Source organism: Stegostoma tigrinum, chromosome 5, assembly GCF_030684315.1.
Source record: "Stegostoma tigrinum isolate sSteTig4 chromosome 5, sSteTig4.hap1, whole genome shotgun sequence".
Taxonomy (NCBI): domain Eukaryota; kingdom Metazoa; phylum Chordata; class Chondrichthyes; order Orectolobiformes; family Stegostomatidae; genus Stegostoma; species Stegostoma tigrinum.
Genome location: NC_081358.1, coordinates 121,973,403 through 121,988,066, shown reverse-complemented (window position 1 = coordinate 121,988,066; position 14,664 = coordinate 121,973,403). Strand labels below are relative to the sequence as shown.

The window sequence follows — 14,664 nt, the reverse complement described above, 5'->3', positions numbered from 1 at the left end:
GGCTTCCTGCTCCTCCGATGCTGCTTGGCCTGCTATGTTCATCCAGCTCTACAAATGATCCAAGATGGATTGAGAAAATTCATTAAAAGGCATGACTGTACATTGTCAATGAATGGATTTTAAAAAACTATTACATGGTTTACAACATTATAACGTTCTTCAAGGTGTAAAACTCAACAAAAAATCAAAGTAACTTACACATTGTGTAAGCTTAAAAGAAAAAATTATAGAGTTGCCAGAAATAGTAGTAAACTGGAGGATGGGAGTTTTTTTTTCAATCAATAAAGCAAAAAAATGGAGAATAGAATAAAATGTAATTCACTTAAAAAAATGAAAACAGACTGTAAAAACTTCTACAGACACATAGAAGGTAAACATTTGGATAAGGTATTCAACGGATCCATTACAGGCCAAGTCAGGAGAATTTACAACAGGGAATGGAGAAGTGGCAGAGAAGCTAAATTATTACTTTGTGTATATTTCCACTGAGTAAGTTACGAGAAATCTTACAGAAGTAGAGATCCAAGTTACTAGGGAGCATTAGGGGTTGAAGGGAATTAGTATTAGTAAGAAGGTTGTTTTGGAGAAATTGATGGGGTGGAAGTAGATAAGATCACTCCAAATCGTTGAAGGAGGTGGCTTCAAAGATAGTCAATTTATTAACGATCACCGTCCAAAAAACTAGACTCTGGAATAATCTTGCAGATTGTAAGTGAGCAAATGTTACTGTACCACTTAAGAAGAGGAGTTAGTAGTAGTAGGGAGAATGCTGGAATCTAATAGAAAAAGGATATGATAAATGGAAGCTTGAATAATCATGATCCAATTGGGCATAGTCAGGATCGAGTTGCAAATGAGAAACTGTATTTCCAGAACCTGGAGCTATTTTTTTGAGGTTATTATTTTAAAAATTGAAAAAGGGACTAGATGGACAGAATATATTTGGATTCCTGAAGGTTTTAAAAAGGCTCCCTACAGGAAGTTGGTTAGTAAACTTAAAGCATATGGCTTGAAGTAACTTGTTGGCATAATTTAAAGATCGGATAATGGACGATCCTTGAGTAGGAATAAACAGGGCACCATTGCCTAGGTGGCTGTGGCTAGTGTGGTAACTCAAAGGTCAGTACTTGGATCACAGCTGTTCATAACATATAACAATGATTTGGATATGGGGACCAAACACAATATTTCCAAAATTGTAAACCATACTGCGCTAAATGGGAGTGTGTTTTGTAAAGCATTTCCAGAAAGAATTAATGAATGGCAAGGACACGGTGGATGCAAAATAGTCTTACCATGGAAATTGGCCTATGGCCCAAATTGGTCCATGCTGCCTACCGTGCCCATTCAGCCAATTCCAACTGCCTGCTTTTGGTCCCTAGCCCTCTAAACCCTTCCCATCTGCATCTATCCCTTTGTTTTTTAAATGGTGCTATTGTACCTGCCTCAACCGCTCTGATGTAATTATAGGTTAGTCACATTCTAGGATGAATATATGTGTAGATCTTTTCTTGAATGGTAAGCAGTTGGAAACTACAGACGTATAACGGGACTTAGGCACCCACGTCAACAAGTCATCGAAGGCTACCATGCAAATGCAGCAAACAACTGGGAAGGTGATGGAATTTTAGCCTTTGTCGCAAAACGATTTAAGTGCAGGTCTTGCGAAGTCTTGTTTCAATTATATAAAAGCTTGGTTAGATCACATCAGGATCCATGTGTGCAGTATTGATCTCTATCTCAAGAAAGATCCAATTGTAACAGAGGAAACATAACCAAATGTTCACAAGACCTGCCCCCTGATTAATGAATAGTTTCATGAGGAGAGTCATAGTCATGGAACACAGAGCAGTCTAGCAAAGAAACGGACCCTTCGGTCCAAATCGTCCATGCCCACCAAATATCCTTAACTGATCTAGTCCCATTTGTCAGTATTTGACCCATATCCCGCTAAACCTTTCCTATTCATGTATCTACCTGAAATCTTTGTAAATGTCGTAATTGTACCAGCCTCTACTTCTTCCTCAAGCAACTTGTTCCACAGACATACCACCTCAGAGAGATAAAGTTGGCCCTTTAAAATCTTTCCCCTCTCACCTTAAACCAAAGTCCTCTAGTTTTGGATTCTCCTGCCCTGGGAAAAAGACCTTATCCATGCTCCCTCATGATTTTATGAAGCTCTACAAGGTCACCCCTCAGCCTCCAATATCCCAGAGAAGAAAAGCCCCAGCTTCTCCCTATAGCTCAAATCCTCCACTCCAAACTGGGCCTGTAGTCTTGGGTTTCGAAGAATGATATGTGATCTTAAGACCATAAAATGTAGCAGCTAAATTGTGCCATTTGGCCCATCAAGTCTGCTCTGGCATTCGATCATAACAGATGTGTTTCTCAACCCCATTTTTCCACCTTCTTCCCCATAACCTTTGATCCCCTTACCAATCGAGAACATATCTATCTCACTCAATGACTTAGCGTCTACTGTCCATTGTGGCAATGGCTTACACAGATTCACTGGCTGAAGAAATTCCTCCTCATCTCAGTTCTAAAGGGTCATCCCTTCACTCTGAGACTGCTATTTTTCTTTATTCATTCACTGGATGGGGCAGTCGCTGGCTAGACCAGCATCTACTGCCCATCCCTAATTGCCCAGAGGGCAGTTACAAAACAACCACATTGCTGTAGGCCAGATTAGGTAACGATGGCAGTTTCCTTCCCATTAGTGAGCCATCTTGGTTTTTCTGACAATCAGCAACGCATTCATCGTCATCATGAGACTTTTAATTCCAGATATTTATTGAATTCAAATTCCACCATCTGCCATGGTGGGATTCCAATTCAGGTCCCCAGAATATCACTTGGGTCCCTGGATGAATAGGCCAGCAATAATACCACAAGGCCATTTCCTCCACTCTAAAGGTCCTAGTCACACTGACTGGAAGAAACATCTTTTCCACATCCACTCTATCCACGCCTCTCAGTATTCTGTATATTTTAATCAGATAGCCCACTCATCCTTCTAAACTCCATCAACTACAGACCCAGAGTCCTCAGCTGCTCCTCATATGACAAGCCCCTCATCTCCAGGATCATTCTTGTAAACTTCCTCTGGACCTTCTCAATGCCAGCTTAAAACTGCTTCAAACCTACAAAATATTGAAAAGGATGGGCAAGATAAATGCAGGTAAAGTATCCAGTTTTGAGAAGATTTGTAGCTCAGGTTGAGGTTCTGGATGTAAGTTTGCTCACTGAGCTGGAAGGTTCATTTTCAGACATTCCGTCACCATTCTAGGTAACATCATCAGTGAGCCTCCAATGAAGCACTGGTGTTGTGTCCCGCTTTCTATTACATGTTCAGGTTTCCTTGGATTGGTGATGTCATTTCCTGTTTTGATGTCATTTCCTGTTATTTTTCTCAGATGGTGGTAGATGGGCTCCAAATCAATGTGTTTGTTGATGAAGTTCTGGTTGGAATGCAGAGACACGCACGAGAATTCCTAGAAGCATGGCATTCCAACCAGAACTCCATCAACAAACACGTTGATTTGGAGCCCATCTACCACTCTCTGAGAAAAAGAACAGGAAATGACATCACCAACCCAAGGAAACCTAAACACATAAATAGAAAGCGGGACACAACACCAGTGCTTCACCGGAGGCTCACTGTTGATGTTGCCTAGAATGGTGACAAAACATCTGGGAACACACCTTCAAGCTCAGTGAACCAGCTTACATCTGGAACAAAATAAAGACCCACTCTCTTGTGGACTGAGAGGAGGAGAAAGGAAGACGTTGGGTTGGCTGTGCACCCTTGCAACCAGTGGATCTTAATGCTGGCTTCAGCCTAATGCTGGTTCAGGGGAGCAGCCAACCTGCAACGATGGCTGCGGCAAGTGCTCGTGCCCCAGGTCAGGGGGTCCGGAACACCATCCGTGTTTCTGTGAAGAAGGTGGATGAAGGTGCACCTGTGGACCGTACCTTCTTTGTGAAGAGGGTCCTGTTGGACTGTTGTGGGTTTGCTGCTGCGGACATTTACTGCCTGCAGGATTTCCCCCGGAGAAGGTTTTTACAATGTGACCTTCAGGAGTGCCAAGCTTTGCGAGCGCTTCCTGGAGGTTTTCAAGGAGAAAGGAGGTGAGGGTCCCCTCTCTATATTGACCACTGTCCCGCTGTTTGTGATGCCAGCGCAGAGGAGCCGTATGGTTACTGTACACATGTACAACCCGCATGTGCCAGCAGTTGATGTCCTGACCTTCCTTGGAAGGTACGTGAAGGTGGAAGGGGACCTAACTGACATCATGGACCCCTTTGGCATCTGGACCAGTAAGAGGCAGGTCAAGGTGACGCTGAGAATGGGCGCGGACGGGAACGTCGTACACCCACCGTCCAGCTTCGCGATCGGCGGGAGCAAGGGTTACTTGACCTACGCAGGGCAACCTAAAGTCTGCCATGCCTGTGGTAGGTCAGGTCACGTGGCAGCCGACTGCAAAGCCACCATCTGCAGGAACTGCAGGGAGGAGGGACACCTTGCAGAGGATTGCCCACAAGAGAAAAGCTGCAAGCTTTGCGGGGGAGCGGGCCACATCCATAGGGCGTGCCAGCAGCGGGGGACCACCTACGCCCAGGTCACCGGCAGGGGCAATGCGGGGCCAGCCCCCACCAGAGGAGAGAAAGGCACCAGGGCCCTGCGAGGATCCCACTAATGTGCAGGAGGGCCAGGTCGTGCAAGAGGGCCCAGCCCCGCAGGATGGGCCCGAGGCCAGGAAAGCGCCCCTCCAGACTCCGCTCCCCCCCAACAACCCGGAGTCATTGGAGGCGGTGACAGGCGACCCAGGGGAGTGGACGACAGTCCGGAAAGCGAGGAGGAAGGTGCGTCAGTGGGCCCAGGAACCGCAACCATCGACACGAGGCCGTACGACACGAAGCCCACAGACAGCACGGCCTCCGAGTCGTTCCTGTCGTCTATCACGGAGGTCTTAGACGACGGCATGAGGGAGTGGCTGGACCAGCCGATATCCCTGGATGAGCTGACCAGAGCCCTCAAGTCCTTGGAGAGGAATAGGACTCCTGGGAGTGACGGCTTACCGGTCGAGCTGTATTCCGCTCTGTGAGACCTGGTCGGCCAGGGCCTGCTGGAGGTGTACGATAGTGCGCTTCGGGCAGGGGAAATGTGCAAGTCCATGAGGAAGGGCATCATCACCCTCATTTACAAGAGGAAGGGGGAGAGGGAAGAAATTAAGAATTGGCGTCCCATTTCACTATTGAACGTGGACTACAAAATCCTGGCCAAGGTCATAGCCACCCGGGTCAGGTCTGTCCTGGAGTCGGTGATTCACCCTGACCAAACCTGTGCTGTGCCGGGCAGGAAGATCGCTGAGAGCCTCGCGCTCATCAGGGATACGATCGCCTATGTACAGGACAGGCGGGTGGACACCTGCCTCGTCAGCCTGGACCAAGAGAAGGCCTTCGACAGGGTCTCTCATGCTTACATGAGGGACGTCCTCTCCAAATTGGGGTTTGGGGAGGGCATCCGCAACTGGATCTGGCTGCTCTACGCCAACATCGTTCGTGCAGTCTCGATCAATGGGTGGGAATCGGACAGTTTTCCCGTCAGATCTGGAGTCAGGCAGTGCTGCCCACTCTCTCCTGCGTTGTTCGTGTGCTGTGTGGAGCCCTTCGCCGCATCCATCAGGAAGGACGTGAGCCTGAAGGGCGCGACTATCCCAGGCAGCAGAGGCCTTCAGGTCCAGACTTCCCTGTACATGGATGATGTCGCCGTCTTCTGCACCGATTGTCGGTCAGTGAGTAGACTGTTGGTCATCTGAGGCCAGTTTGAACTGGCCTCAGGTGCCAAAGTCAATAGGGGTAAGAGCGAGGTCATGTTCTTCGGGAACTGGGACGACTGCTCCTTCATCCCCTTCACCGTCAGGACAGACTACCTGAAGGTGCTGGGTGTTTGGTTTGGTGGAGCTGGGCCGTGCACTAAGACTTGGGAGGAGCGTGTCACCAAATTGAAGCAGAAGCTGGGCAGGTGGACGCTCCGGTCCCTCTCCATCGCGGGTAAGAACCTGGTTGTCAGGTGCGAAGGGCTTTCGGTACTGTTGTATGTGGCGCAGGCCTGGCCTATTCCCTGGACCTGCGCCACTGCGGTCACCCGGGCCATCTTCCACTTCATTTGGGGGTCGAGGATGGACCGGGTCCGCAGGGACACCATGTACAAAGACCTGGAAAATGGGGGAAAGGGCATACCGAATGCCACCCTCACCCTGACAGCTACCTTTGTGGGCGGCTGCATCAAGCTGTGCGTAGATCCTCAGTACGCAAACACCAAGTGTCACTACTTACTGAGGTTCTACCTGTCCCCGGTGTTGCGAAGGATGGGCCTGGCCTCGTTGCCGTGGAACACTCCAAGTAGTTGGACCGTTCCGTACCACCTGTCCTTCGTGGAGAAATTTTTGAAAGGAAACACCTTTGACCACAAGGCCGTCAGGCAGTGGTCAGCACGCAGTATCCTCGAGACCCTTCGGGAAAAGGAGAGGGTGGATCCCGTCGTGTGGTTCCCCACGCAGACTGCCAAAGTCGTTTGGCAGAATGCCTCATCGCCAGAACTTTCAAACAAGTACAAGGACATTGCTTGGCTGGCGGTGAGAGGGGCTCTGCCAGTGAGATCCTTTATGCATGCCTGGAATCTCTGCACCACCGCACGCTGCCCTCGAGGTGGCTGCGGGGGGGACAAGACTGTCGATCACCTCCTTCTGGAGTGTGCCTATGTGCAGGAGGTCTGGAGGGGGATGCAGTGGTATTTGTCGAGGTTCGTCCCAAGCAGCTCCGTGACGCGGGACTCCGTGCTCTACGGGCTGTTTCCCGGGACGCACACCGAGACCAACATCAACTGTGCCTGGGGGACCATCAATGCGGTGAAAGACGCTCTTTGGTCTGCCCGCAACTTGCTGGTCTGCCAGCTGAAAGAACTGACCCCGACCGAATGTTGCAGACTGGCGCACTCCAAGTCCAGGACTACGTGCTGAGGGACGCGCTAAAGCTTGGGGCAGCTGCCGCCAAGGCGCGGTGGGGAAAGACAACCTTATGAAACCCCTCGTCCAGAATAGAAAAAAAGGGCCCTATCTGGTAACTGGGCCCAGCTGGCGCTTTCCCCAACTGGTCAGGGGGCCAACTGGGACTGTGCGGGGTGACGACTGCCGGGGCATTTTCTTTGCTTTGTTTTTTTTTCTTCATTGTTTGTTTTTTTTCCTTTCGTTGGTGTACGTACCCCCTGGATAGCCCGGAGTGGCTTGCATGACTGGGTAGGTGTGTAAATGTTTTATTTTTTGTACATCTTATGAATAAAGTATATTTTTTCAAATAATAAAAAGGTGATGAAATGTCTGAAAAGGAACCTTCTAGCTCAGTGAGCAAATGTACAACCAGCAGGTAAAATATTTCCCCTTATCAAGGAATCAACAAGGAGGGGGCAATAATTTTAAAATAATAGGGATGCCATTTTGGGCTGAGGAGTAGAAGAAGCATTTTTACTCAGTGTTGTAAATCTTTACAGGGCTGTGAAAACTTTGTCTTTGACTATGTTTAAAGGAGATGATGACCAATGATGTAAAGGGTTATAGAGACAATGTGGATATAAGACAGTGAAACGTTTAATCTGCCATGATTGTAACAAACAGCACAGCAAGTTCATCAGACTGAATGACTCACTCCTGTTTCTGTGTTCCTACACTGAAATACTTTAACAGAATTCCGGGTATACAAATTTTGTCACTCATGATATTGATTTAAGAGAACCTTCTCCAATTGATCAGCAGGCTTCTGCTTTTATTGCAGAGAAATAGGCCCAAGTGAAAGCAAAATTCAGTACCTCAGCTTCCTTCTCATCAAATTTTTGAAGGATTAACAAAAATTTAAATAGTTCCCCATTGGGTCTTGGATTAGAGTCAGGTCTTCCATTGTCAGAATGTACTGCACATTCAGAGACCTGACATTTTAGTTCCAGACTTTAGAGCTGGTATGTTCATTCTCTGACCTTCTCTTTCTATTCAAACTCTATTTAAAGTCTTTAAATTCTCTTGATGGTCTCTTTTTTTGTTCTTTTTGAAGTGCTATTTCCTTTGCTTATTTTGCTCTCTGTACTGCTTCTCTTCTAAGTTCAATTTCTTAAATTCCATCTCTCTTTCCTGTTTAAGCTGCTACATGTACAATCTGATTCTCACTAACTCAATTATCTCACCATCCAAGTGACTTTGCTGTTCTTCCAGTTTGAACTGTTGTGCTATTAGCTCAATTATGTCTGCTTTCTTAACCTAACTGCTAGGCCTGTTCAATTAGCTTAACCTTGGTGGTTATTTGGAAATCAGAGGTAAATATTTCCTCCCCAGAAAAGACTTAGCAACTACCTCAGCTATTTTAGTGTAATAATGCAGAAGAAACCTAGTATATTTTGTTTTATCCTTTTCCAAATATTAGTATCGCACTTTCAAATAAATGTTGGCTGTATCTCATTGCCAGTGCCAACTTTAATATTACAACCAAGTCTGGAGAAGTACAATATCACTAGTCTGACTACGTTGCTGGACACAACATAAACTATTTTTTTTAATTTACAAGGATGACCAATTAAAAATCTTATATATACACCAGAATTTAAAACAGCAAGACCTGTATTTTAGGTTTTTTAAGTAATTACTGGTTTATTATCAATCCAAACTTATTCAACAAAGATGCAACAATCGGTTAAGATACACATAACAAAATATCCCCAACATACATGTACACATTCACAAGCTTCTTTAGAAAAAACCCTGTGGCCAATGGGCTATTCTCGATAAAGCATAGAATCTTCTGGCTTACATGGACAAGTCACTAATTATCTGAAAATTTAGCAAACACAGCTTGCTCAGGAAATGAACTCAAGGTATTTCTTCTATCACTCTTCCAAAGTTACAAACTGTTTATCCTGAACTCAACAGAATTTTTTTTCAGAAAACAGAATGTTCAGCTAGGCAGCTTGTTCTTAGCTAGCTTTCCTCCAACTCAGCAGGTTCTTAGCAAGTTTCCCTCCAATGGAACTAGATAAAATAAGCGTGTCTCAATGCTATTGTTCTGCCCACCAGAGGTCCACAGTGAAACAGTCATTATCAGACATGTCATCTGCAGGAAACCTTGTCAAAAACAAATCTCCAATGTTCAGTGTTCTTTCAATTAACTATTTTAAATAAACCATTCCAGTCATTTCCACAAACTTAAAATATATCCATTTTCTATACTTCTTCAAAATGTACATATCCTGAGCAATATTTTACGTAAAACTGCTTCCATTTCCAAATGTAAAATTCCTAATGTACACTCCACCTCTGCCAGACAAAATCAGAAGGAGCAGAACTCAGAGCCCTCCATCCTTCCCTCCAGCAAATATCTGGCTTAAAATCTGAATATAAATGCACACAAGCATCAAATCAAGCTCTCCAATCATTTCAGAATGCTATTTCATAATTTTCTTCAATGCTTTGAGATTCCCAAGCCATTTAAAATCTAACAATTCAATTAAGTACCGGTAGAAAAAACAAAGTACAACCCGTCCATAACAACTTCTATGGTTACTGGTCTCAGAACAGTAGCTACAGGATTAACATATCTTTTGATTGCCAGAGAGTCAGATGTTCATTACGAATTATCAATCAACAACTTTTAAGCGGATTCCCAAAGAAGTCCACAAAAACAAAGATTGTTCAGAATATTAGTCTCAAAGCCACCTTTGAAAGAGAAGCACTAAGATAAAGCAGCAACAAATTGAAGACAGATGTTCTAAACTCATGTTTCAGTTGTTCTACTTTTATTCAGCAAACTTTATCTGAAAATAGTATGTCCACAGTTAGTGCTCATTGAAACATTCAGGCTTTTACATGCTCACTAAATTATAGCACTTGAAGGTAAACATCTGCAAAATGCACTAAGCTGTTAGGTGAAATTACCACATTCCACTGCTCATACCTATCACATTGTTGCATTATTGAAATCTCCTTAATAATTTCCTGCAGGTCGGACTCCACTGGCACTTGCTTTATTGCAACAACTTGGCCAGATTCCTTATGGATTGCTTTAAAAACACTGCCATAAGATCTGAAAAAAGAAAAGATGTATTTCAAATAAATATCAAACAAATTTCTACTTTATAGCATTTTTTAAAATGCTCTACTAAGTGTATCTCCTAATTTTAACAGATGAAGGAAATTCCATTCCTGTATATTTTCTCTGGCTCTTTTCTATCATGAACAATTTCTTGTTTATCAAACCTTTAGAAGTTAAAGGCAAAACACCATATCTAATTTACTTAAATTCACATTTATGAAGAATATATTACATGATGTTTATTTAAAATGTTATAAAGTTATTTTTTTTTGTGCTGACCTGCTGAATTAACATCTGACAACAACTTAAACTTGTATAGCACCTTTAAAGTAATAAAATATCCCAAGGTAGAAGACTGGAGTTTGATAACATTGTATGACACTCAGCCACAGAAGAAGATATTAAGTCACAAGCAAAAACTTCAACAAATGAAAAGTCTGAAAGGAGGGAAGTGAGGTAGAGATGGACACGAACAGAATAGTCAGTAGGGAGAGTACAGAGTTTTCCTTCCCCAAGTCCCTCAACCTGATCCACTCCCTTAGCCTCTTTAAAACCTTTGTTAAAACCTGCTCCTCTGACCAATCCTAATTGTTCATTCTTTGGCTCAACATGCATTTATTTTTAATTAAGCCACTATTTTTTGAGGATGTATCTATGAAGATGGATAGGGGAGAACCAGTGGATGGAGTGTACTTGGACTTTCAGAAAGCCTTTGATAAAGTCCCACATAGGAGATTGGTGAACAAAATTAGGGCACATGGTATTGGGGGCAAAATACTAACTTGGATTGAAAACTGGCTGTCTGACAGGAAGCAAAGAGTAGTGACAAACGGGTCCCTTTCAAATGGCAGGCAGTGACCAGTGGGGTACCACAAGGTTTGGTGCTGGGACCACAGCTGTTTACGATATATATTAATATGGATAAAGGCATTAAAAGTAATATTAGCAAATTTGCTGATGACAAAGTTGTGTGGCAGTGTGAAATGTGAGTAGGATGTTATGAGAATACAGGGTGACTTGGACAGGCTAGGTGAGTGGACGGATGCATGGTAGACGCAGTTTAATGTGGATAAATCTGTGGTTATACACTTTGGTGGCAAGAACAAGAAGGCAAATTACTATTTCAATGGAGTCAAGTTAGGTAAAGGGGAAGTACAATGAGATCTAGGTGTACTTGTACATCAGTCAATGAAAGTGACCGCACCTAGAGTATTGTGTGCAGTTTTGGTCTCCAAATTTGAGGAAGGACATTCTTGCTATTGAGGGAGTGCAGGGTAGGTTCACGAGGTCAAACCCCGGAATGGCGGGACTATCATATGTTGAAAGATTGGAGTGACTGGGCTTGTATACTCATGAGTTTAGAAGGATGAGAGGGGATCTGATTGAGGCGTACAAGATTATTAAGGGATTGTACACTCTGGAGGCAGGAAGCATGTTTCCACTCATGGGTGAGTCCAGAACCAGAGGACACAGTTTAAAAATAAGAGGTAGGCCATTTAGAACAGAGTTGAGAAGAAACTTCTTCACCCAGAGAGTGGTGGATATATGGAATGCACTGCCCCAGAAGGCAGTGGAGGCCAAATCTCTGGATAGTTTCAAGAAAGAGATAGATAGAGCTCTTAAAGATAGTGGAATCAAGGGTTATGGGGATAAGGCAGGAACAGGATACTGATTGTGGATGATCAGCCATGATCATAATGAATGGTGGTGCTGGCTCGAAGAGCCGAATGGCCTACTCCAGCACCTATTGTCTATGAAGATTGAATCTATTATCTTTTAAAAGTTTGGCTGAAGGAAACCATGGCTAGTCCACGTGTGGAAATTCAACATCAGTCTAACAGAACATTGTGAAGCATAGACAGTTCAAGAGAGATGATGGAAGAATAGAGTTGGTTTCTTGCATACATGTTGAAGCTAACCTCATATCTATACAAAATATTGCTAAGGGTATTAAAGTCTGAAATATTAAAAGAACCAAGATATACAAATCATATTTTGTTCAGACATTCACACTTTTGCAAAGAAATTCATCCTAAGTTCTTTACTGGCAGCCATCATATTGCTCCAGACATGGAAATAATTTTGTCCAGTCTAGCTAATCAAGGCTTTTGGAATTTTGAAGACCCCCACCGCAACCTCCAACTCCACCACCGCCCCAGGTACCCTCTTTCCCACAGAAGAGATCTATGCTGAATCGTTTTTGATAGATGCATTCTACCAATTCTGATAACACCCTTTTAAATCTTTTCAGCACTTTCTCCAATACTTCTACATACTTTCTATTGTGTGAGAGCAAGGCTGGTAATCCTAGTATTGAGCCTATGTTCTGTAAGAATTTAACATTATCTCCATTCTTCTGAATTTGATTTGTCTAGAAATTGCACAAACTTTTATTTCTTGACAGTAAAACAAAAGTAATGGATACAATATGCTCAATTTAAGAAACGGCCAAACAACTTTTTTAGACAGGTGTACAGAAATTAGGTTGCAAGGCACTGGACCAGACTTTCATGTGTGTTTGGGAAAATCTAAACTACACATTTGTGTATTCTGAAATGTATACTCAGCCATGTGTGACTATGCCCAAGATTTCTGTCTTTTCACATCAGAGTCATTTCCAGTGCACTTTTAAGATCAACAATGGAGTGGGTGAGGAATCACAGTAGAGACGCAGGATGGTTAGCAAGTCTGCTTCCACTCTCCAACACAACAGCCAAGCACCCAACATGGTTTAAAGGTCTGCAAAAACTCACTCTCAAGTTGCCAATGCCACCTCCATTCCTCCATGTATCCTCCTCATGAATCTACGGAATTCACTACCCCAGAGTGTGATGGATATTGGGATATTGAGTAAATTTAAGGAGGAGACAGCCAAACTTTTAATTAGTAATGAATTGACGAGTTATGGAGAACAGGCGTGAGGATGGAGTTGAGGCTAGGATGAGGTCAGCATGATTGCATCTCATGTCTAACATGGCAGGGAAGCACCCAAAATAGCTTTTTTGGGAGCAACCATTTTCAAAATGGGCTGAAAGTTCAATTGCAGCTGTTGAGGTCAAAGCATGGGTTTTGGAGAGTGCCAGGTTTTGGTGAGGAGGAGTAGTATTAAGATGAAGCAAAGTATGGTCTTTCCTTCTCTTTTAATCCAATAGTTACTACAGCAGTTTATAGTCGTGTGCTCCTCCTGTGAGATGTGGATGATCAGGAAGAAGTCAAATGTCCTTGACAACCATGTCTGCAGGGCGTGTGCCCACCTGCAGCTCCTCTCAGACCGCATGGATCAGTTAGAGCAGCAGTTGGACTTATTGAGGAGAATACAGGAAGCAAGAAGTTTTTATAGGTATGAGTTTCAGGGGTATGGTCACAACAAAGGTTCAGCCAGATAATGGGTGACTGCCAGGAGGCGCAGGCAGGCAGGCACTGCAGCAATTCCCTGTAGCTATTCCTTTCTCAAAGAAGGTACCATTTTGAATACTGCTGGGGAGGCAAAAATCCTCTTGGAAGAAAGCAACAGCAGCAACCGGATCAGTGACACCACAATTGACTCTGTTGTATGGCAGGAAGGGTCAAGGTTTAGGCGAGCATTATTGACAGAGGACTTCATACTCAGATGCACAGATAGGTGTTTCTGCAGCCACAATCCAGACTCCAGGATGTGTTGCCTGCCTAGTGCCAAGATCAAAGATGTCTCTTAACAGGCATGGGACATTCTGGAGAGAGAGGGTGAGCAACCAGAAGTTGATTCATATTGGTAGTAATGACACAGGTAGGAAGAGAGATGAGATCTTGCAAAAGAAAAATTTAGAGAGTTGGGTATGAAGTGGAAAAGCTGGGCCTCTGAAGTTGTAATCTCAGGGTTACTTCCAGTGCATTATGTAAGTGAGGCCAGAAATATGAAGATAATATGGTTGAATGTGTAGCTGAAGAGCTGTATAGGAGGGAGGGCTTCACACATCTGGATCATTGGAATCACTTCCAGAGTAGGAGGGACCTGAACATGAAGGATGGGTGGCACCTAAATTGGAGGGACACCAATAGTCTTGCAGGGAGTTTTGCTAATGCCACTCAGTTGAGTTTAAACAAGTGTAGCAATGGGGTGGGAACCAGAGCAGTATGTGGGTGTTTGAGGAGAAGGTAGAGGTTAAGTCAAGTCAGTCTAATAGGAAGAACTGAGGAGCCAGATTAATTAATTCAACAGGAGAGGTAGTCTGAAGTAAGTTTATTTTAATGCAAGTATAACAAATAAAGCAGATGATTTTACATCCTGGAATAGTACATGGAACTGGAATGTTGTAGCCACGACAGAGACTCAGTTGACAGAAGGGCCAGACTAGCAGACCAACAAGGTTACAGCAGGATATAGATCAGTTGGAAAGCTGGGCTTGGAAATCTGGACAAGTATGTGAGATCAGCATTTTGGGAGGTCAAATGCAAAAGGAAAGTGTACAGTAAAGGTAGGATTCTTACTGCACTGACATTCAGAGGAGTCTTGTGATGCAAGTCCATAGCTCCCTGAATGTGGCAACACAA

At 44.0% G+C, this 14,664-nt stretch overlaps 1 protein-coding gene across 6 annotated transcripts in view; it reads right to left on the bottom strand.

The window, feature by feature from the left end:
• stk3 (serine/threonine kinase 3 (STE20 homolog, yeast)) overlaps nucleotides 1–14,664 on the bottom strand; it is a 384,923-nt gene that overhangs the window by 316,743 nt on the left and 53,516 nt on the right. For all 6 annotated transcript variants that reach the window (XM_048529773.2, XM_048529774.2, XM_048529775.2 and 3 more), the window contains one exon: nucleotides 9,997–10,125. In XM_048529773.2, coding sequence (XP_048385730.1) covers nucleotides 9,997–10,125 — 129 coding nt within the window. The remainder of the gene's footprint in view (nucleotides 1–9,996; nucleotides 10,126–14,664) is intronic.